The sequence below is a fragment of the Hyperoodon ampullatus genome (genome assembly GCF_949752795.1).
Source record: "Hyperoodon ampullatus genome assembly, chromosome: 18".
Lineage (NCBI taxonomy): Eukaryota > Metazoa > Chordata > Mammalia > Artiodactyla > Ziphiidae > Hyperoodon > Hyperoodon ampullatus.
The window spans coordinates 50,720,260-50,741,091 of NC_136931.1; the positions used below are offsets into that span (position 1 = coordinate 50,720,260).

The following is a 20,832-nucleotide window of genomic DNA, read 5'->3' on the forward strand; positions in this document are numbered from 1 at the left end:
ATATCAACTTGCCTGTCTTAACCCCGTCTCTGTTGAGGGGGTGGCTCTTACTTGGAGTGGCCTGGGCTGCCTTGAGCCTATCTGGGTATTTCCTTGTGCTGGCAGCCCTCACCCTGTCCTTGAAATGGTTCTGGCTGGGTAGCAGACTCTAGGTGGTGTGGGTGAAATTTGGGACTAGTTTAAGGCGGGGACAAGACCCGAACATAGGCTTCCTTGTGCTGCTGGAGAGGGAGGGCAGGAGGGAACTGGAGACCCCGTTCCTCCCTTAGGCACTCTCTTGCTCACAGTCCACGATGGCTTGGTCCTCGGTGTTTCTTGGTGTTGTCTTGCTGTCTGCCTTCCCAGGTCCTAGTGCCGGGGGCTACCCGATGCCCAAGCTGGCTGACTGGAAGCTGTGTGCTGACGAGGAATGCAGCCGTAAGAGTTGGGGGTTGGGGGCGTTGGGGGCTTGGATTGCTAGCCTGTGGGGAGGGTGCTGTTGCTCCCTTCTGTTCCTTCCCCAGACCCCATCTCCATGGCCGTGGCCCTTCAGGACTACGTGGCCCCCGACTGCCGTTTCCTGACCATACGCCAGGGCCAAGTCGTGTATGTCTTCTCCAAGCTGAAGGGCCGAGGGCGGCTCTTCTGGGGAGGCAGCGTGAGTCTTGGGAGAACAGAGGAGGAAAGGGTAGGGTGGCTGGGGTGGGCGTGCACCCTGATTTTTCACCTGAAGGGAAAATCTGAGGGAGTGAACTGAAATATAGTTTTGGAGGGGAGGCTATTGTGGTCTACTTTACTTTGTTTAGCAATTATTAGGGCACCTACTATGGTGGGTACAATAAAGAACGACCCCTTTTATTCTAATGGAGGGAGACAAGCCATCAAAAATATCAGCAAGTATGTGCTGCTTTGAGAATTAATATAAAGTGACTGGGTGACTAATTCACATGGGGTGGTCAGGGAGGACCTTCGAGCGAGTGACTTTAAGCTGGGATTGGAATGACAAGGATGGAGCAAGCCAAGTCGAGATCAGGGAGAAGAGAGTGCAAAGATCTTCAGCAGGAGTGAGCTTGCCATCTTCCCAGACCCCGGCTTTTAACTCCTCTTCCCCAGGTTCAGGGAGATTACTATGGAGACGTAGCTGCTCGCCTGGGCTATTTCCCCAGTAGCATTGTTCGCGAAGACCAGACCCTGAAGCCTGGCAAAACTGATGTGAAGACAGATGTGAGTGTCTTGGGGGCTGGCAGGGACTTGGAGGGAGGGCCCTTGGGCAAAGATGCTCCTACCCTTGGCTCCCTGGCATCCTAGCTGTATGCGCTGGAACAAATCCCCTGCCTTTTCTTATCTGAAAAATGAGGAGTGATTTCTAAATCCTAGTCCGATTGAGAGGTGCAAAGGGTAGAGGGCTCTAGGCTAATTTGCATAGCACTTGTGCAGCCAAACCTGGCGCCTATGGCTGCAGCATTTGGTAAAACCACTAGATCCTTTGTGGTGTGACTGCTAGTTTTCTCCCCACTGTTTCCCCTTTCTCTTTTTCAGAAATGGGATTTCTACTGCCAGTGAGCTCAGTCTACCGCTGTCTCTGCTGTTGTTTCTCCCTGACTTTATGCAAATACATCAGCCAAGTGCAAACTATGGGTCTCGGTGGTCTTTGTGGTGGGTCTCTAGAAAGGAAGTGTTTCCCCAGGCTTCTTAATCTAGCCAATCAACCCACTGACTGTGGTAACGTCAGTGGTTGCTAGGCAGAATTTCACGGACTAAAAGCTCTTTGCTCCAAGCTGGGTACCAGAGGTGGGCTCGTAAACTTAGATATTACAAACAGATGAGAAGATGGAACAACTAAACAGCCAAACTGGGGGATTATAGTGTCTTCTCTAGACCAATAAGAGAACTATTGAACTATTGGGAATGAGCCAATTGGACCATGAGGAAGACATAAATCACAGAGCAGAGGTTTTCTAGGATTTCTTGGAAGATTATCCGCAAAGGGAGGTAGGAGGTTAATTTGTGCGTATCATGCGTACCATCCCAGCTTTCATCCTCCTTTTCTTAGAGATCAGTACGCCCCAGCTCTGGATCGGCTCCTACCCCTGCTCCCTTCTTTGCATTCGTATCCCCGCCCCCAAGTCCTCTTCTACCCAATCTGGAATCTCGACTCTGCCCACGGACACCCGGCCAAATCCGTTTCTCTGCTCGGCGAAGCGTCTCTGGCACCGCCAATCGCTCGTACTGGTCCCGCCCCTTTAGGCCCTGCCCCTCTCTCCCCACCAATCTGCGCTTTTGTCCCGCCCCCTGCCTGCACAGTCCGCCAATCCTTGTCTTGGAAAGCGTGGCCTGGTGTCCCGCAGCATTAGCGGGTCGCGCCGGAGGGGGGTGGAGGCGGAAGTGGCGGCGCCGGCCCGGGGAGTAGGAAGGAGCCGGGGCTGCAGCCCGAGTGGAGCGGCTGCCAGCCGAGGAGCAGTCGCGGCCGCGTCGCCATATTGCGGCCCTAAGCGGCCGCGACCGAGTCATGGCTGAGACCTACGGTGAGGGTGGTGGGCGGAAGCTGGGGTCTGGGGTCTGGGCCCAGAAAGGATGCGGCCTGTGCGTATGGGGCGGGGCTTTATATGTCAGGGGGCGGGGTCAGGTGTTATGGGGCAGGGCCTAGTTGATGCTGGGAGGGGCTTAGTGGGTCTGAGGCTGGGCTTAAACAGTTTGGGCGGAGCCTGAGGGTCTGGTGTCTGGGCGAAATAGATCTGGGGCGGGATTTGAGGGCAACAGTCCTGATGGATCATGGTAGGTCTTGAGGGGAAGGGTGAGCCTTAATGTGTCTGGGCGGAGCCTGAGTGGATGGGGCGGGGCTGATTTGTGAATGGCAGGGATCAACCTTGATGGGCTGGGGGGACGCTGAAGGGATGCTCTGGCCCTGGGATTACTCTGAGAGAGGTCTGGAATGCGGTTGGGGGTGAGTTGTCCTTTAGGCGGTGGGGCTAATGGCAAGGGGTGGGGCTTAAGCTTGAGAATAGGGGTAAGGCCTTGGGCTGAGGGAGGGATGGAGGGACTGAGAATTGGAAAATATGGATGGATGGATAGATAGGAAGTAGGAGAACAGGGTGCGGTAAAAGGAGCACTGGTTTAGGGGTCAGAGGGAGCTGCATTCATTCAACAAACAGAGAAAAGCAGAGGGAACTATGCAAAGACCTTGAGGTAGGAACCAGCTTGTTATCTTTAGGGAGTAGACTAAAGGCCAGAGGCTGGAGTGGAGTGAATGAATCAGAAAGTGGTAGGAGCTGAGTTGTGGGGGACAAGGGCAAGATTGTAGTCCTTGATAAAATGGTGAGTCCCAGCTCTACCTAGCAGTGGGATCTTGGACAAGTCAGTTAACCTTTCTGGCCTCAGTTTCCTCATCTGGAAAATGGGGATAATTATTAGTATATCTCCCTCACAGAGTTTTCCTGAGGGTTGAGTTGTTGATGTAAGTAAAGACCTTTAGAACTGTGACTGGTATGTGGTAAGCACTATATAAGAATTACCCGTTACAGTTTTTACCCACTGTTCTGTATCTGTCTGTGTCTGTTCTCTCCCCATAATTGTGATGTTCTTTGGATTCCATCTTTTCATGTCTATCTTTCTCTCTGCATGGGTTTCCTTGAATTTGGCTCCATCTGCTCAGACTTCCTCTTCAAATTCCTGGTGATTGGCAGTGCAGGAACGGGCAAATCATGTCTCCTTCATCAGTTCATTGAGAATAAGTGTGAGTTTCTGACAGTGGTCCTGGGAGCACTAAACTGTGGGCATGGCCATGGTGTGGGCAAGTAGGCAGCTGCCGGGGTGGGCAGGGGCAGGGCTGGCCAGAGGTACAACTCCAGTGCTGGCTGCCTGGTCCTTACCTTGGTATATGCTCTTTGCTAGGCCCTCCTTGAGCCTCAGTCACCCCAGCAATGAGAATGGGTTTGTACCAGCTGAGGAGGCCTTGGAGGACAGGGAATCCTCTGAGCCCCCGCACTGCCTCTTCTCCCCTTCCCACTCCCAGTCAAACAGGACTCCAACCACACAATCGGCGTGGAGTTTGGATCTCGGGTGGTCAACGTGGGTGGGAAGACCGTGAAGCTACAGATTTGGGACACAGCCGGCCAGGAGCGGTTTCGGTAGGTGGGCTGGGCCCCCATGGAGAGAAGGTAGGGGAGAGGGGAGGAGAGAGGAGGGATAGAGGCGTGCAGAGTTACCTGGAAACATAATGACAGGAGCAAGGAGACGCTGAGAGGGCAGGCAAGGTAGAGGGAGAGAGAGAGAAAGAGACTGATGAGCAGGTCCATGCAGTCAAAGAAAGAAGGCATCTTGGAGAGAGGACGGCAGAGACAATGAGAAAAAGAGATTGAGAAGGAAGCATAATGAAGAGTGAGAGGGCCAGGGAGGGACTGCAGACCCTAGCGAGACTCTGTGGGATAGACCCATGTGGCTGGAGGGACGGAGACTTGTCCCCAGGGAGAAACGAGGCCTGGAGACAAGGAGATGCTTGAGGTGGGGCGAGGGGTAGAGAATGACAGAGAATGACTAAAACAGAAAAGGAAACTTGAAAGAGAGATACAAACACTCAGGAAGAGAGAGAGAAAGAGAGACAGACTAAGAGAGAAGAGAAAGAGAAGGGAGATAAGGAGACTCAAAGAGAAACAGAGGTGAGAGACAGGGAGAGTGGGACAGGGGTGGCCAGAGAGATGGAGAAATGGATGTTTTGTGGGGAGAGGGAAATGTGTAGGACTCAGCACACAGTATGTCTTCAGGACATCTCTGCAGAAAAGGTGACACACACATGGAAACCCTGAGTCTGAGAAACAGACAGCAGGGAGAGAGAAGCAAGGGAATCCAGTCCATGGGGAAGCGTGGTCCCTGGGCAGCACTGAGTAGCTGCTGAGTTAATATTTGTGTGTGAGTTCTCTGCGTGAGGTGCACAGAGATAGAGACTGAGAGGGTGGAGGGGAGATAGGTGTATGACGTGCACTGGGCTGGCCGCAAGTGCTCCATAAATGCGGCATGATTGCCTGAGTTCCAGAGGGACCCAGCCTGTTCCAGGGAGAAGCAGACAGTCGGCCACTCTGGGAAGGGGGCCTCCCCCAACCAGAGCAGGAGAGGGCCAAGCGGATGTAGTTGTGTAGTGCTTGGCTAGGACTGGGCAAAGGGGGGATGACAGAAAATGTTGAATGAATGAATGAATGAATGAATGGGAAAGGGTGAGGACGACAGAGCCAGAGCAACAGAGATGGAGAGAAATAGAGAATTAAAGATACACATGCACACAAGAGACAGAAAGGCACGGACCAATGAAGAGATGCAGAAAGACAGGGACACAGAGAGAGTCAAAGGTAAGAAGAGAGAATTCCCTGGCCGTCCAGTAGTTAGGACTCAGTGCTTTCACTGCCGCGGCCCCAGGTTTAATCCCTGGTCAGGGAACTAAGATCCCACAGGCCAAATGGCATGGCCAAAAACTTTTAAAAAATGAAAAAAAACGTAGGGAGACTGAGGCGGAGGCAGGCAGCTAAGTGCGATAGAGATTGAGGGAAACAGAGAGACTGCAAGTGGGAGAAACTGTAGACCACGGCCGGGTTTAGGGGGATGGGCCAGCAGTGAAGGGGGGCTTCCGAACCACCAGTCTCTCTCCGCAGAGGGGGGCAGTCCTGGGGCACACCCCAGCCTCGGGGGTGACTGGGTCCCCCTGGCCCCACAGGTCGGTGACACGGAGTTACTACCGAGGGGCGGCTGGAGCCCTGCTGGTGTATGACATCACCAGGTGGGTGCACGGAGTGGGGCGGGGTGGGGCCTGGGCTGCCCCCGACCCGCGTCCGCCTCCCTCCTGGCTCCCTTCTCCACAGCCGGGAGACCTACAACTCGCTGGCCGCCTGGCTGACGGACGCCCGCACGCTGGCCAGCCCCAATATCGTGGTCATTCTCTGTGGCAACAAGAAGGACCTGGACCTGGAGCGTGAGGTCACTTTCCTGGAGGCCTCCCGCTTTGCCCAGGAGAACGGTGAGGGCTGGGCGGGGGGGCTATACAGTGGGGCCCATGGGCCTGCAGGGGAATGTGGAGATTTAGAGGTCTGGGTTCAAATCTGGGTGTTGCCACATTGCGAGCTGTGTGAGCACTCTGGTCCTCAGTTTCCTCATCTGGAAAGCTGGGATCACAGCGTTTCTGCTTCACATAGTGCATGACGGTTAAGGGATGTGGTCCATGGGGGCTTCTCAGCACTGCCTGGATGGATGGGTGCTTGACTCACGGTGGCTGCTAAGAAGGTTTCGACCACTGTGGGGAGGTAGCACAGGGTATTGGTATAAGGTGGAGACTGCAAACTCTGATGGCCCTAGGGGACAGGTACATTTTACGAGCAAGGGAGAGGGGACAGGGTAGACCCCAGGTTAGCAGGCACTGGCACTAGGGGAGTAGACAAAGACTGACAGCCACATCAAAAGGTATGCAAGTATACTATCATCAAAAAGACCACAAATAACAAATGTTGGCAAGGATGTGGAGAAAAGGGAACCCTCCTACACTGTTGGTGGGAATGTAAATTGGTGCAGCCACTATGGAGAACAGTATGGAGGTTTCTCAAAAAACTAAAATTGAACTACCATGTGACCCAGCAATCCCACTCCTGGGTATAGATCTGAAAAAAACAAAAACACTAATTCGAAAAGATACATGTACCCCAATGTTCATAGCAGCATTATTTACAATTGCCAAGATATGGAAGCAACCTAAGTGTCCATCAACAGAGGAATGGATAAAGAAGATGTGGTATATATATAATATATATACAATGGAATACTACTCAGCTGTAAAAAAGAATGAGATAATGCCATTTGCAGCAACATAGATGGACTTGGAGGGCATTATGCTAGGTGAAATAAGTCAGACAGAAAGACAAATACTGTTTGGTATCACTTATATGTGGAATCTAAAAAATAAAACAAACTAGTGAAGATAACACCACCAACAAAAGGTAAGCAGGTCTCAACTCATTTGAAAACATCATGTTGGCCACAATCTGCTGGCCTAGGGTCTGTCCATGTTCCTCTAGTTTGTAACCTGCAGGTTTAGAGGATTTGCCATTAGAAAGATGTGGATTTGAATCCTGGCTATTACTTACTGTGAGATGGCTGTCATATGGCTGGTGGGTGGACTGTGATAGGCCTGTGCTAGATGGTGCTGGGGACACAGTGATGAAGACAGCCCTGGACCCAGCTCTCATGGCCTCACAGTCCGGGGGGCAGGGGGAGGACCATTTCCAGACAGTGACAGCCCAAAGAGGTCAGGGCTGGGAGCGGGGAGGCACAGGGGTCTGTGGGAGCCCAGAGGAGGCACCTAACTCATCCGGGGAGGTCAGGAGGACTTCCTGGAGGAGGAGATGTGAGCTGAGCTCTAAAGGAAGAGCTCGGTGGGTACCTGGGGAAGGGGGCATTCATGGCAGGGGAACAGCATGTACGGAGGCCCACAGTGAAGGCAAAGGTGGAACGTTTGAGGAACAGAACAAGAGGCAGCAGGTCAGAGTCGGAGTGGAGGATGGGGACTGACTGAGGGCCTGACCTTCCGAGTGTCTGCCCCCCCAGAGCTGATGTTCCTGGAAACTAGTGCTCTCACGGGTGAGAACGTGGAGGAGGCTTTCCTGAAGTGTGCCCGCACCATTCTGAACAAGATCGACTCAGGTGAGGCCCCCAACTGCCCGGAGTGGGAGTGGAAGGCAAGGTCCAGAGGTCTCCAAGGGACCAGTTCTCACCTCTCTACTTCCCCCAGGTGAGCTTGACCCCGAGAGGATGGGCTCCGGCATTCAATATGGTGACGCCTCCCTTCGCCAGCTGCGGCAGCCTCGGAGCGCCCAGGCCGTGGCCCCTCAGCCCTGCGGCTGCTGAGACCTGCGGAGCCAGGTGGGATACTGGGGACTCGGGCTGCAGGGCTGGTCTCCTGACAAAGGGGAGTACGGAGCCGAGACAGAGACACAGAAAAGGAAAGACGATGAGAAACAGAGTGAGGAAGAAAGACACAAGAACACTTGAGTTAAAGGGGCCATCTTCCCGGCCCTGGGAAACCACCCGTCCTTCCCACCCCACCGTCAGCTCTCTGCCCTGCATCTCTGACCCTCCCATTCATAATTCATCACATGTTTGTTGAGTGCCTCCTCTGCGCCAGGCCCTGTTCCCGGCACTGGGGCTATAACAGTGGGGAAAACAGACAAAAATCCCTGCCTTCATGGAGGAGACGGTTAATAAACAAGATACACAAGCAAATTGTATAGTAGGTAGGGCGATAAGAGCTATGGAGAAGAATCAAGGAGGGAGGGGAGGTGGAGGAGTGGAGCGTTAAATAGGATGATGAGGGGAGGCCTCACTGAGAAGGTGACATTTGAGCAAAGGCCTGAAGGAGCTGAGGGAGGGGTCATGTGGGGACCTGGGGGAAGAGTGTTCTAAGCAGAGAGAACGGCCAGTACAAAGCCCTGAGGTAGGGTCCTGCCTCCTCCCCTGGGTAAGGAAGTCCAAGGAGGCCAGCGTGGCTGGAGTGGAGTGTGTGTGCGTGCGTGCGCGCGCGTGCGTGCTGGGGAGTAGGTGCGCTGGAGGTGAGGTTGGGGTGGGAGGAGGCAGGTGAGTTAGGGCCTTGTGGGCCCCGGGAAGGACCCTGGCTTATAAGCTGGGTGGGATGAGAGCTGTAGGAGGGCTCCGAGCAGAGAAGGGACAAGATCTGATTGATTCAGCTGTTCACAGGGCCCCTCTGGCTGCACATAGAGGAGACACTGAAGGGGGCAGGGGTGGTTGCCTGGAGACCAGTGAGTAGGCCACTCCAAAGTCAAGGTGAGAAGGTGAGAGACGATGGTGGACAGGATCAAGGTGGGGGCGGCGGAGGGGTTGCGAAGTGAATAGGTTTGTACCCTCCCTGGTCTGTGTCTCCAGGCTTGTCCCCTCCTCATGTAGTCACTGGGTCTTCCTAAAGCACAAATCTGATTCCTTCCCTCTCTTTTCTGGTAACCTCTCCCCCTCCTCCAGGAAGCCGTGCTTGTTCCCCTGTGCTTGGTCCAAAGTCCTTGACAGGCTTGAAAGTTCCTACAGGATTTGGTCCTATCCCCACCTCTCTGCGGGTGTGTATGTCTTGACAATTCTTGTCTCTGTGCTTCATGCCCACCCAACCCTCCACCCCACAGCCACTGGCAGCTCCAGGATGGTTGTGGAGCAAAGTGTTTAGTCTTTGGATATATGTACTTAGAGAGCAGAGCCAACATAGCTTCCTGATGAATGGGTGTGGAATGTGAGAGAGGAGTCAAGGATGAGCTCTTTGGGCAGGGCTCTTTTCCTTCCAGGATTTTGCGTCTGCTGTGCCTGTGTTCCCTTCTGGCACCAACTCCCATTCATCATCAGGTCTCTGCTAAAATGCCTCTTCCTGCAGGGAACCTTCATAGGCTTCCCAAATGGGGTCACTCCCTCTAGATGGGCAGTCTCACAACTGCCCCTCCTTTTCAAAGCCTTCAACTGACAGAGTTGATCATTGTTATCTGTATGGTGTTTGTCTAACCCATCTGAGAAGGTGATAGATCACAGACTCCAGAGCTGGGCTGCCTGCGTTTGTACTCCAACTCTGTCACTTCATAGCTCTGGGCAAATTCTTTAACCTCTCTGGGCCTTGGTTTCCTCATCTGTAAATGGGGCTAATGATAGTACCCACGTCAATGTAAGTGTGGAGAAAATTAAGTTAATTCATGTAAAGTGCTTAGAACAGGGCCTGACAGTCAGTAAACTAAGACTTGATAAACGAGGGCTGTTTATTATTTTTCTTCTTCTTATCTATTTTAAAGACTCTGGGCTATGTAGAATCAGATGGGTGTGTACTCTTCGCCTCAGAGCTTAGTTTTGAGTCTGTTGCAGGGTGTTCCCTCAGTGAATCAAATGTAGTAAGACTGCATTTTCAAACTTTGTTGATTGCACTCTACAGGAGGAAATATACTTTATCTGTTGATCTAATACAGTCACACATGTATAAAACTAAAACAGACGTTCTCGTATTAACATTCTTTCTCTTAAAATTGAGGTGAAATTCACATAACAAATTTAGCCATTTTAAAGCATACAATTCAGTGGCATTTAGTACATTCGCAAGATTATGCAACCACCACCTCTGTCTAGTTTCAAAGCATTTTCATCACCCTTAAAAGGAAACCGTATACCCTTTAAGCATTCATTCTCCATTCTCCCCAGCCTCTGGCCCCCACCCATCTGCTTTCTGTCTCTATGGACCAACATATGAAGCACTCTGAAATTTCCTTTTTTTTTTTTAATATGTTAACATTTTAATTTTTATGGTATTTTCTATTTTATTCTGTCACAACAATTGCTCAAGGCCCACCAAACTGATTTCCCAACCCACTAATGCAGTTTGTACACATTGGAATCACCTGGAGAGCTTTAAAAGATACTGATGCCCGGGCCTTACCTCAGAGATTCTGAAGTGATCTGGGGATTTCTAGAAGCTCCCAGGTAATGCTATCTGCAGATAACTACAAAAGAGGAACTGATGTGTCTCCTCGGTTTGTAAAACCTACTGGTTTGGAGACCTACAGCCTGGATGATCCAGGAACATAGAGGAACACAGAGGTGCAAAGGTGGGGACACAGAATGTAGACACTGAGATGCCCCTCTACAGACTCAAGGAGACAGCTCTCTGAGGCAAGTAAACAGGGAGGTGCACGTGCCCTCAGCTCTAGAGCCCCAAAGTCTCTGCAGACAAGAAACAGAAAGTCAGACAATGTAGAAACTTTGGGAGAAAGAGAAAAGTATGGACAGACAGGCACAGTTAGTCGGGCAGGAAGATACCCAGAAATGAGACAGAGACACCAGCCGACAGACCCAAGATCCCTCCAGTTCACGGCACACTTTTCTTTCAGCTCTCCCGTTCTCCAGGACCAGCCCTGTCCTTCTGGCTGGGGCCCAGACCCAGGCCCTGGGAGACTGAGCCCCTTACCTGACCTGGCCCCAGAGAAGCTGCCCCGCCACCTGTCCCCCTTCCCTGGCCTGGTGGGGCCTGGCTGAGGGGCAAGACTGAGCCACGGGGGAAGGGGGAATCCGTACCTGCTGCTGCTTCCTCTGTCTTGGCTAACCCCTCTTCCCGCTGAACCCCTAACCATACTCAAAGAGTTTCCAAAGCCCGAGACCAGGGCCATTTGGCCTCAGCTCCCCTGGCCCTGCCACTGCGAGTACGTGTTATTTATTACCTTACCTGGAGGCCTGTCCCGTCCCCACCCCACCCCCATAAAGCATTGTTTACACCTGTGTCATAGCCTCCGTCATTTTGGGGTGGTGGGGAGGGGGGGCAAAAGAGGTCACCGACGGTGTTTGGGGGCTATGTTTTTGGGTTGGACATGGTACGGGGGTCCAGATGTCTGTTGTAGAGGGAGTTTGCCCAAATACATAACCCTAATGTCCCTCTGTTTGTGATGGGTGTGATGGGATCTGTAGGAATGTGTGCTGTTTGTGTGTGTGACACTGTTGCTTATGACTACTCTGTGTCCTTGGTGATCGTGTCTGTGAGGCTGGCGTTGTTTGGGACACCAAAGCTAGGGAATGAGAATTCAGGCCTGTAGTTGAGCCCTGGGTCTGGGCCCGGTGGGTGATAGCTATGCATGTCTGATGCCTGAAAGTCTGAGGCAGTGTCTATTTGGTGTGTGACTGTGTTTGTGTGCCCCTGAGGTCTGTGTGTGTTTTGCTGTGAATTTGACTCCTCTGATACACTTGTGTGTGACCATGAACCATGTGTGTGCCCCTGAAGACTGTGTGGGCTTTTGTGCCACCGGGACTCCTGTGCATATTTGAGATCAGTGTGTTGCCTCCTGTGTCCAGGTGAACCTCTGACACCCGCACATGCTCTGCCAGGGACAGGTGCAGCCCACTGAGGACACTCCCAACTGCTCTCCCATCCCCAGTTTGGCCTTAAACCACCCTCAAGGGAGGCCTGAGTCCCTGCTCAGCCTGGGTGCTGGCAGAGGGGGTGGGGCATTTAAATGACCTCATCTGTATAGTCCTCCCAGGTCAGGTAGGTCGTCCAGAGACTCGAGGCTGTCATGCAAATGTCTTCTCTGAGTAGCTTTCCTAGGTTGTTTTATTCGGGCGCCACACAGTTGTCCCGATGGGGCAGGGTGGAGCGGGTCAGAATGTTTGCACGTCCCTTCTGGTTCTTTTTCCCTTCTCTCAAGGACGTTCCGCTCTTTTTTTCCTCCGTTATGAAAAGTCCTCATGTAAATTACTTACTGTCGTGCAAATTTACATACATTTCCCAACTAATTGCTCAGACGTTTCTCAATATTCCTATTCTTGGGCTGTGAGAAGGCGGAGCTGTCCATGTAAATAATACCGATGATCTGTATGCCGCTCCCCTACCCTGCTACTCATCGTTCCGCCGCGTTCTCGGCTCCAAGGGGGCGGGCCTGTCTATGTAAATAGGCATATTTGCATACCCCTCCCACTCGCTTGGCATAATATGTGCCGAAACTCCCCGACCGGATCCGGCCCTTCCTAACTGCGTTCCGCCTCTCGCGCAGAAGGGGCGGAGCGGAGAATGCATAAAAACCTTGCGTCGGCGACTGGCCCGCTTCCCCTTTCTCGAGGGACATGGTGTTCTGAATTTCCTCGCCCCGCCCTGCGCGGCTCGCGCCTGCGCAAGTCCTGGTCTCCTCCGCCCGGATGCGGTCACGTGCCCACCGGGCGAGGCGGGGGCGGAGCGTCGCGGGTGGTGGGGGCGGGGTATGGCGCGCTGTGCGGCGCAGGGCGGCTGGCACAAACGGCGGCGCCGGGGCCGGAGGAAAAACCTCGGTGAGGAGACCGCGGGGAGGGCATGGAGCGGGGCGGAGAAGGCGGTTGAGGCCGGGCGCCGGCGCGAGCCGGGCCGGGTGCGGGGGCGCGCGCCCAGCACTCTGTGGCGAAGCCTGGCGACCCTGGGGAGGGGAGGGTGGGGGTGGGGCGTGGGGGAGGGAACGCGCGCCCGGCACGTTAAGCGCCGGCCGTTGGGGGGGTTGGGGGGGGAGTAGGGAGCGGGCGGAGGGGGAGGGGAGGGGTGGGGACACGGGGTTCCAGCGGTCCTTAGGCCTTGTCTTCGTCTCTTGCTGTGCCCCGAGGGGCCCCAGGACCCGCACTGAAGGGACTTGGGAGGGGGGCGCTTTTTCCGTCGTCCTTTCCGCGAGTGCATGAGCCCTCCTCCACCCTTCCCTCTGTCGCTGTGGACCCTGCTCCCACGGGTCCCTTCCGTCTGTCTGTCTCAGGACCTCCCTTCCGTCTGGGTGTGTGTCAGCCCCTAACGGGCTTCCTCCTGTTGGGCTGGGTTCTGCCCGGCTGTCTCAGGCCCACCCTCCCTGCTCTTCTCCGGTGTGTGTTTCTGTCTCTGGACCCCCCAGTTTCCACGGTCTGTAGATCCCCACATTCCCTCTGTGTCTTCCAGGCAGATTCCCCGCCCCAGCCCCGGTCTGTTTGTTTCTAACTCTCCTACTGCCCACTCCGCCATCCTTTTCTACTTCAAGTCCCCTCCTTTTCTGTCTGTGGGTCTGTGTCTGAGGATGTCTCTCGCCCACAGCTCCCACTGCAGTCCTCTGCCTGTGGGTCATCTACCCAGTCTCACCTCTCCAGCTGCCCCCTTATTGCCCCTTGTCTCTTAGTGATTCCACCCAAGTCCCAGAGTCTTTTTCCCCACGTGGCCTCAGGTTTTGGGGTCTTTGTAGCTAAGTCTGTCTAACTATCTACTGCCCCTGCCACTCCCCACCCCCGCCCAGCCCTCTTCCCTGTAGCTCTTCTCACATTCTTTTTTCTCTCTCTCTCTCTGTTTCTCTCTCCAGCCACCGTGACAGGTCCCTTCCCAAGCCCCTAGGGACAACAGAGGACTTGGGGACCAGCAAGCACCCCCAGGGCACGAGAAAAGCCTCTGCCATCTGCCCTGCCTCATCCTGCCCCACGCCAGGCCCAGCCACCCCGGCCCCCGGCTGCATCAAGTGGAGGAGGAGGAGGTGGAGGAGGGTGGCACCATGGGCCTGGGCCGTGCCCTCCATGCCCGGGGGATGAAGACACTGCTGCCATGGACAGCCCGTGCCAGCCGCAGCCCCTGAGTCAGGCTCTCCCTCAGTTGCCGGGTTCGGTGTCAGAGCCCTTGGAGCCTAGCAGGGCCAGGATGGGGGTGGAGAGTTACCTGCCCTGTCCCCTGCTGTCCTCCTACCACCGTCCAGGAGGGCCTGGTGAGGCCTCGGCGGGGAGTGGGACCCCCAGAGCTACAGCTACTTCCACCACAGCCAGCCCCCTGCGGGAGGGCTTCGGTGGGCAGGATGGCGGTGAGCTGCGGCCGCTGCAGAGTGAGGGTGCTGCGGCACTGGTCACCAAGGGGTGCCAGCGACTGGCAGCCCAGGGCGCCCGGCCCGAGGCCCCCAAACGGAAATGGGCAGAGGATGGTGGGGATGCCCCCGCCCCCAGCAAGCGGCCCTGGGCCAGGCAGGAGAACCAGGAGGCGGAGGCAGAGGGGGAGGGCTGCAGCAGTGGCAGTGGTGAGGCCAGCTCCGGGCTGAGGGAGGAGGTGCTGCCCGCTGCACCTGAGCGCCTGGCCCTGGACTATATTGTGCCCTGCATGCGGTACTATGGCATCTGCGTCAAGGACAGCTTCCTGGGGGCGGCACTGGGTGGCCGAGTGCTGGCAGAGGTGGAGGCCCTGAAGCGGGGCGGGCGCCTGCGTGATGGGCAGCTAGTGAGCCAGCGGGCTATCCCGCCACGCAGCATCCGTGGGGACCAGATTGCCTGGGTGGAAGGCCATGAGCCAGGCTGCCGAAGCATCGGTGCCCTCATGGCCCACGTGGATGCTGTAATCCGCCACTGTGCTGGGAGGCTGGGCAGCTACGTCATCAATGGGCGCACCAAGGTGAGGCTGCAGGGACCGGGTGGTGGGGTGGGGTGGGGGGCTGCCCAGCACTTGGATGCCTAGTGCTCTGAGCACCAGTGGGTTTGGAGATAGGCTTCTGGGGTCACAAAAGAGTTTAGGCAGCTCTGGCGCAGGGACTGTTGGAGCTCACCTTGGGCTCTCACTCCCTGTGGCCTTAGTTTGTGTACCTGTAAACCATGGGTTTGGCCCGTAGTCACCATGGTTCTTGACCTTGCCAGGGATCCTCCTGAAGAACCTTAGGAGAGGTGCTGACTGTCATAGTCCCACATCTGTGCATGGGCCATGGTGGGGTTCATAGCCGCCTGATGTCTGCTCATGGATCCTAGACCGAGAATGTTCAGTGTAGACAGGCACGGGTTTCTGCCTCTGCCGTCTGTACCTGTCTGTCTGCCCCTGTCTTTGTTCTTCCCTGTTCCCTTATTTTCTCGTCTCCTCGTGTATGTCTAGTCCATCCTGTCCATTGTCTGTCTTAGGTCTGTTTGTTCTGTCTCCCGGGTAGGAGAACCAGAAGGTGGAGGGGGGAGGGGGTCAGTGGTGAGGCCGATGCCGGGCTGAGGGAGGAGGCACTGCCCACTGTGCTTGGTGCTGGGCTATATTGTGCACTGTATGCCATACTATGGCATTTGCATCACGGACGGCTTTCTGGGGGTGGCTGTGTGCTGGCCCAGGTGGAGGTTATGTCCCCATCTTTCCCATCCCTCCCCGTCCTAGACCCTGTCCTCCATCCTGTCTGTTCTGTCTCTCCATCACTTTATCCTTGTCTGGCTCTGGTCTGTTTCCTTGATCCTCTGCCCTTGTATCTTTTCTTGGTCCCTTTCTCTTGTTTTAGAGTAGCAGTTATTAATCTTTTTCTTTGGAACCTGGGCCTTTTTAAGAATCTGCCAAAAACCACAGACCCTGTCTTAAGAAAAATGCTCATTTGACTGGAGTTTATGGTCAGTGATCAGGGCCTTCTGGGCCTGCAGCTGCCCATTCAAGAACCTGGGGTTAGGAGCCCTGCACAAGACAGTAGTCCGTAGGGCCTTTTGGCCTGCTGACATGGTAATTCTCCTCATGGAGGGGTGTGAGGATCCTGGCCTTGAGTCCAAGGTTTGGTGGTGTTAGGACAAGGCCCCGTAGGGAGTGCCCACTGCACAGCACCAGTGATGCCTGGCTGATGGCACAGACTGTGTTTTGCCCTGCAGGCATGAGGCTGTGCTCCTGATGTCCTCTCCCTCCTCCCTCAGATCCCGTCTTGGGTTCTGTCTCTGCAGCTTTCGTCTCAGGCTGGAGCTGGCTCGGGGACTAGGGCTCCCTCGGGCCGGGGCGAAGCCATACTGGCTTCCCCACCCCAGCTGGAACTTGTCCTGCTTCCCTCTCCCTCCTGTTACTTTGGTAGCTGGAGGGCCAGAGGCGGCCCCTCCCAGGGGCAGGAGAGATCAGTGGGAACCTCCGTAGCCACAAGGTGTTCAGCACCTTCTCCCCAGGGTCACCCATCCTCACAGGAGGAAAGTTGGTGGGGAGACCACAAGAGTTGAGTGGCCAAGGGCAGGATGCTTCTCTGAGCCTCCGTTTGCTCATCCACAGGATAGGAAAACCAGGTTAACTCCCCAGCTAGGCTGTGGCCATTTCGGGAGGGGAGGGGAGGGGAGAAGGCGCAGATCTCTTTTCCTTTGGTGCCTTGGATGTGGTTGGGAGCAGGCCCTGGAGGGGTGGTGGGGTGGGTGTTGAGACTTTTTAACCCTGGGAGGTAAGGACAAGCCTGGCTGGACTAAGAAGGGAGGGGAAGAGCCAACCCAGCCACTGGAGTTCCTCTCAGACCCTTCCCTGCCCCAGTGAGGCAGCAACTGCAGGCTTCCTCCCCAGGCTCTGGAGTAAGACAGTGAGGGGTGGTCACGGTGAGGGGGGGCTCAGATCACCAGTGTGGTTTCGGCTGGTAACAACCTGCCTCTCGGTGGTCCCTGAGTGCCGCTCCTGTGCTCTTTTGCCTTCCTCCTCTCCCTAGTTCCTCTGCTCAGTTGACCTGCAGGTGGGAGGGAATTGACTCCATTGGCATCAAGGACTACCATGGGAGGCCCCTTTAAGAGCAGTTTGGAGGTGGGGCCGGCTGCTGTTGGCTGAGACCTGGGATTCTGATTGGGGGGCGGGGTGTGCATGCACAGTGATCCTAGCTGCCCCTTCCTGGAGATGGAAGTGTGAGGAGCAAGTTTCCGTGTTACTCGGGTTGTTGTCCCTTCCCTTGTGGGGGCAGGAAGTAGATGCTTCTCTGGGGCCGGAGGATGCCACCCCCAGCCCCACTCCCAGGTGAGTATATGTGGGGGGAGGGGGGCCTTAAAGGGCCTGTTCCTGTGCCTACCTTCACACACACAGGAGTCCCATTCCCTGGCAGACTACAGAGTGTGTCCCTGCCTGCGTGGTGGGAGACCCTGTGAGGGTGCACGGGAAGGACGGATTGGAGGCCCTGAGACCCAGGGGAGTGCTTTTAATTAGCAGCTCCCTCCTTGGCACTAGGGAGACAGGCCTGGCCCTAGGGGCCGGTACTAGGTAAACAGGTACCTGTGCTGATTTTGCACTGAGAGGGATGGAATGGGAAATGAGCCCAGGTGCCTTCAGCTAGAGGACTCGAGGTGCTCCTGGTCCTGAGACCTGAATAACACGGGGGACCAGTGGAAGAGTGTTCAGGCAGGTCCAGAGGCCTTGAGGATGAGCTTGGCCTGGTCAGAGAAGACAGGAGGATTTCGAGGCTGGAGATAGTGTATGAGGCTAGTGGCCTTGGAGGCTGTGGTCAGGAATTTGTGTTCTCTTGGGATGCAGCGAGGAACTTGAAGGGGTTTGAGCAGTGGTGAGCTGGAGTAAAGGGCCTCTGGCTGCTGTGGGGATGGGTTGTGCAGGAAGAGGTTGCAGCACTGGACCCCTTTCCCCACCCCACCCTCGAGCAAAACCGGCAAAATCTCCAAAAAAGTAGTTGTTAGCTCCATTTCGTGGATGAGGAACTGGAGACGGGGAAGCTCTATCTGCCCAGCATCACAGCTTATGTGGCAGCACTGAGACTTGAACCCAGGAGATAGGTCTGCAGGAACACCTGGGCCCTTTTCCTCACATCACATCCATCATTTTGCTGGGAAACAGGCCCAGAGTGGCTAGGCCCAGGACTCAGAATGGCCAGGGCTGCCTAGGGCAGTGGCGGCTATCCAGGAGAGGAGGCGAGAACCCTGTGGCTAGACCTGTACACACAGAAGCCAAGACCTGGGACAAGGTCTGACTCAGATCTGTGGGGGTCAGGAGCCTCCAAAGTCATGTTCTTGGAGGGGTTCATGCTACTGCTGTAAACCGAAGGTGTTTATTAGCCCCATTTTACAGATGAGGTGTTTTGAGGCCCATTCAGGTGATGAGACTGTCCAAGGCTACTTGGCAGGTTATCCTTGGAGTTGGGATTAGATCTCAGGTTCTGGTCACATTCTAGGTTTTGGTACCTGTTCAGTTGTGTAGGAGACAGATTATTTAGCGGGTATTCTTTATAGTTAAGGTCAGTGGTTCTCAACATCGCTGCACATAGAATTACCTGGGGAACCTTTGAAAATTCCAGGCTCCACCTGAGACCAAGTACATCAGAACCTCTGAGGTGGGCCTGGGTATTCCAGCTCTACTGCTCAAGGAGAGAACTCCTGGTGTGGGGCTGTGAGGCCACATCCCTGCGCACCAGGAAATGTTTAAATTGCTTTTATCCTAGTGAAATGTCTGACGTGGGGTCAGGTTATCTTTAAAAAACGAAGCCCTCAGTTGGTAATTGAGCTGCATGTCGGTGCCAGACGCGGGGGGTGGGGGTGGGGGTAGGGGCCTGAGGTGTGTGTGTGTGTTTGTGTTTTGGGCTATTGGGGCCCAGGAGCTGAGGTTTCCTGTGGATGGAGGCTTGGTTGAAAAAGGAGAAAAGGAGAAAGTCTGGGTGCTGCAACCCTTGGAGCCCAGGACACCTGAGGAAAGATGAAGGGCTGAGAGGGGTGAGAAGGAGGAGGTGATGGCTGCTTCCTCAAAAGTCCCTGCCAGCTAGCCTCAGTAAACCCTCTCCGTCTGTCTCTGCCAGGCCATGGTGGCATGTTACCCAGGTAACGGGCTGGGGTACGTGAGACACGTTGACAATCCCCATGGCGATGGGCGCTGCATCACCTGCATCTATTACCTGAATCAGAACTGGGACGTCAAGGTAGGATGTTGGGGGTGGGGTGGCGTGCATCCATTGCATTTTCCTTTCCCAGCTCAGCTTCTAGCATTGTCCCCTTCCTCTTCCCAACCCACTGGGGGGGCGGTGGAATGTGCCCAATGGCTCTTTCTGGGAAATGGGACCTCCTCTTCAGCTGTGTGGCGGCAGTTCCCCCCCTTTGGGGAATGGTGCTGTCTGCCCAGCCCCCAGCCTAACGAGCACTTCCCCCGCCCCATTTCCTGTCGTCTTAAGTAGCTTCCTGCCCATCTCCATGGTGATGCAGACTCTGGGTTGTCATTCATTTTGAGAGCCTGAGTGGTGGGAGGGAGTGATGTGTGCAGTTACTATGCCCCCTGGTGGGCTCCTGGGGGCCGGCAGTGCAAGGCGGGGGCTCTAGGCAGGACTCCCAGCCTCCTGCCTCATCCTCTGGCCTGCCTTCAGGTGCATGGCGGCCTGCTGCAGATATTCCCTGAGGGCCGTCCCGTGGTAGCCAACATTGAGCCACTCTTTGACCGGCTGCTTATTTTCTGGTCTGATCGGCGGAACCCCCATGAGGTGAAACCAGCCTATGCCACCAGGTATGGTCCATACTTCCGGGAATGTGCCCAGGTGCTCCCCCTGTGCCAGCAAAGTCTTGTCAGACCCCTGAAGTGACTAGGAAGTGATGGAGTGCCAAGAGGGGGCGGCTCGGGGTGGATATAGTGGCCGGAATTGAAGAAAAGTGATCTCTAACCACCCTCTGGGGCTGCTCTGGTCTCCAGGTACGCCATCACTGTCTGGTATTTTGATGCCAAGGAGCGAGCAGCAGCCAAAGACAAGTATCAGCTAGGTACCGGCTTCCCAAACAGCGTCCCCTCCCTCAAGTCCTTCCTAGTCCATGTACCTCCCTAGGCCTCGAGCCACCTCATCAGTCTCTCACTGAATCCTGTCACTCATTTTTCCCCATCTTTGCCTACCTTCTCTAGACAGTTCACTCTCCTGGTATCCCCAGCATGAGCCCCATCTCTTCTGGTCATCTCCCCATCTTCCCAGGTTTCCTTGGTCTCTTAGTTCTGTCCCTGATGACTCAGTCTCCTGTCCCCCTTCACCCCTAGCATCAGGACAGAAAGGTGTCCAAGTACCTGTATCACAGCCGACTACGCCCACCTAGGGGCTAGCCCCAAAGCTGCACGGACAGACAGCTTGCCCTGACTTCGGGAGAGCCCTGGGCCCCGGTGCTGCCCGTCACGGTGCCTGCTCCTTCCCCGCCACTGCCGCTGCTTCTGACTTTGCCTCTGTTCTGCCTGGTGTGGAGGGCTCCATCCATCGCTGAGGACCAAGGAGGAGAGACCTCTGCTGCCCTGGGATGGGGGCTGGGGTTGTGACCTGGGCAGAGGCCGGTGTTGGGGCTGCCATTACTGGAGCTGGGGGCCTGTGTCCTGCCCTGTCTGGTCATGCATGTCCCTCTCAGGTTTGGAGAGCTGGAAGGAGGCATTGCCACCTCCCACCAGAATGCAGGATTTGGGGTTGGGGTGAGTCATGGCCTCTTGCTGGCAAAGGTTTGTGGGGGAGTATCCCCAAGCCCCCCATTCCTCCAGCCTGGAATGTGAAGTGATTCCCCAACCCCTTTGGCCATGGCACCTTTTGGACTAGGCTGCCGCCGCTTGGGCAGCATAAAAGGTGCCGGGAGGAGCATGGGTCTGCAGGTCCTGTCAGCCAAGAAATAAAAGTTTACCTCAGAGCTGCACACATCTGACTGACTCTCTCACTCCCTGTTGGTAAGAAG

The 20,832-nt window shown here is 55.3% G+C and overlaps 3 protein-coding genes across 5 annotated transcripts; all 3 read left to right on the forward strand.

Annotated features, from left to right (window-relative positions):
* Nucleotides 1-293: 293 nt before the first annotated feature.
* On the forward strand, nucleotides 294-1,542 carry MIA (MIA SH3 domain containing; the record flags this gene model as incomplete). The annotated part of the gene is made up of 4 exons (XM_079723441.1): nucleotides 294-417; nucleotides 504-637; nucleotides 1,093-1,203; nucleotides 1,519-1,542. 4 exons carry the CDS (start codon nucleotides 294-296, stop codon nucleotides 1,540-1,542), a joined length of 393 nt encoding a protein of 130 aa, XP_079579567.1.
* Nucleotides 1,543-2,488: 946 nt separating this feature from the next.
* Nucleotides 2,489-11,250, forward strand: RAB4B (RAB4B, member RAS oncogene family; the record flags this gene model as incomplete). The annotated part of the gene is made up of 8 exons (XM_079723533.1): nucleotides 2,489-2,504; nucleotides 3,632-3,712; nucleotides 3,992-4,106; nucleotides 5,681-5,743; nucleotides 5,826-5,980; nucleotides 7,558-7,653; nucleotides 7,742-7,872; nucleotides 10,872-11,250. 7 exons carry the CDS (start codon nucleotides 2,489-2,491, stop codon nucleotides 7,855-7,857), a joined length of 642 nt encoding a protein of 213 aa, XP_079579659.1. The 3' UTR covers nucleotides 7,858-7,872; nucleotides 10,872-11,250.
* Nucleotides 11,251-14,041: 2,791 nt separating this feature from the next.
* Nucleotides 14,042-20,414, forward strand: EGLN2 (egl-9 family hypoxia inducible factor 2; the record flags this gene model as incomplete). Of its 3 annotated transcripts, none has more annotated exons than XM_079723603.1 (5): nucleotides 14,042-14,869; nucleotides 18,951-19,070; nucleotides 19,509-19,645; nucleotides 19,829-19,896; nucleotides 20,162-20,414. In XM_079723603.1, 5 exons carry the CDS (start codon nucleotides 14,042-14,044, stop codon nucleotides 20,215-20,217), a joined length of 1,209 nt encoding a protein of 402 aa, XP_079579729.1. In that variant the 3' UTR covers nucleotides 20,218-20,414. The 3 variants fall into 3 exon arrangements, with proteins under 3 accessions (XP_079579729.1, XP_079579731.1, XP_079579730.1); XM_079723605.1 differs by having other exon boundaries at nucleotides 14,042-14,530; XM_079723604.1 differs by lacking the exons at nucleotides 19,509-19,645; nucleotides 19,829-19,896.
* Between the last annotated feature and the right edge of the window lie 418 nt (nucleotides 20,415-20,832).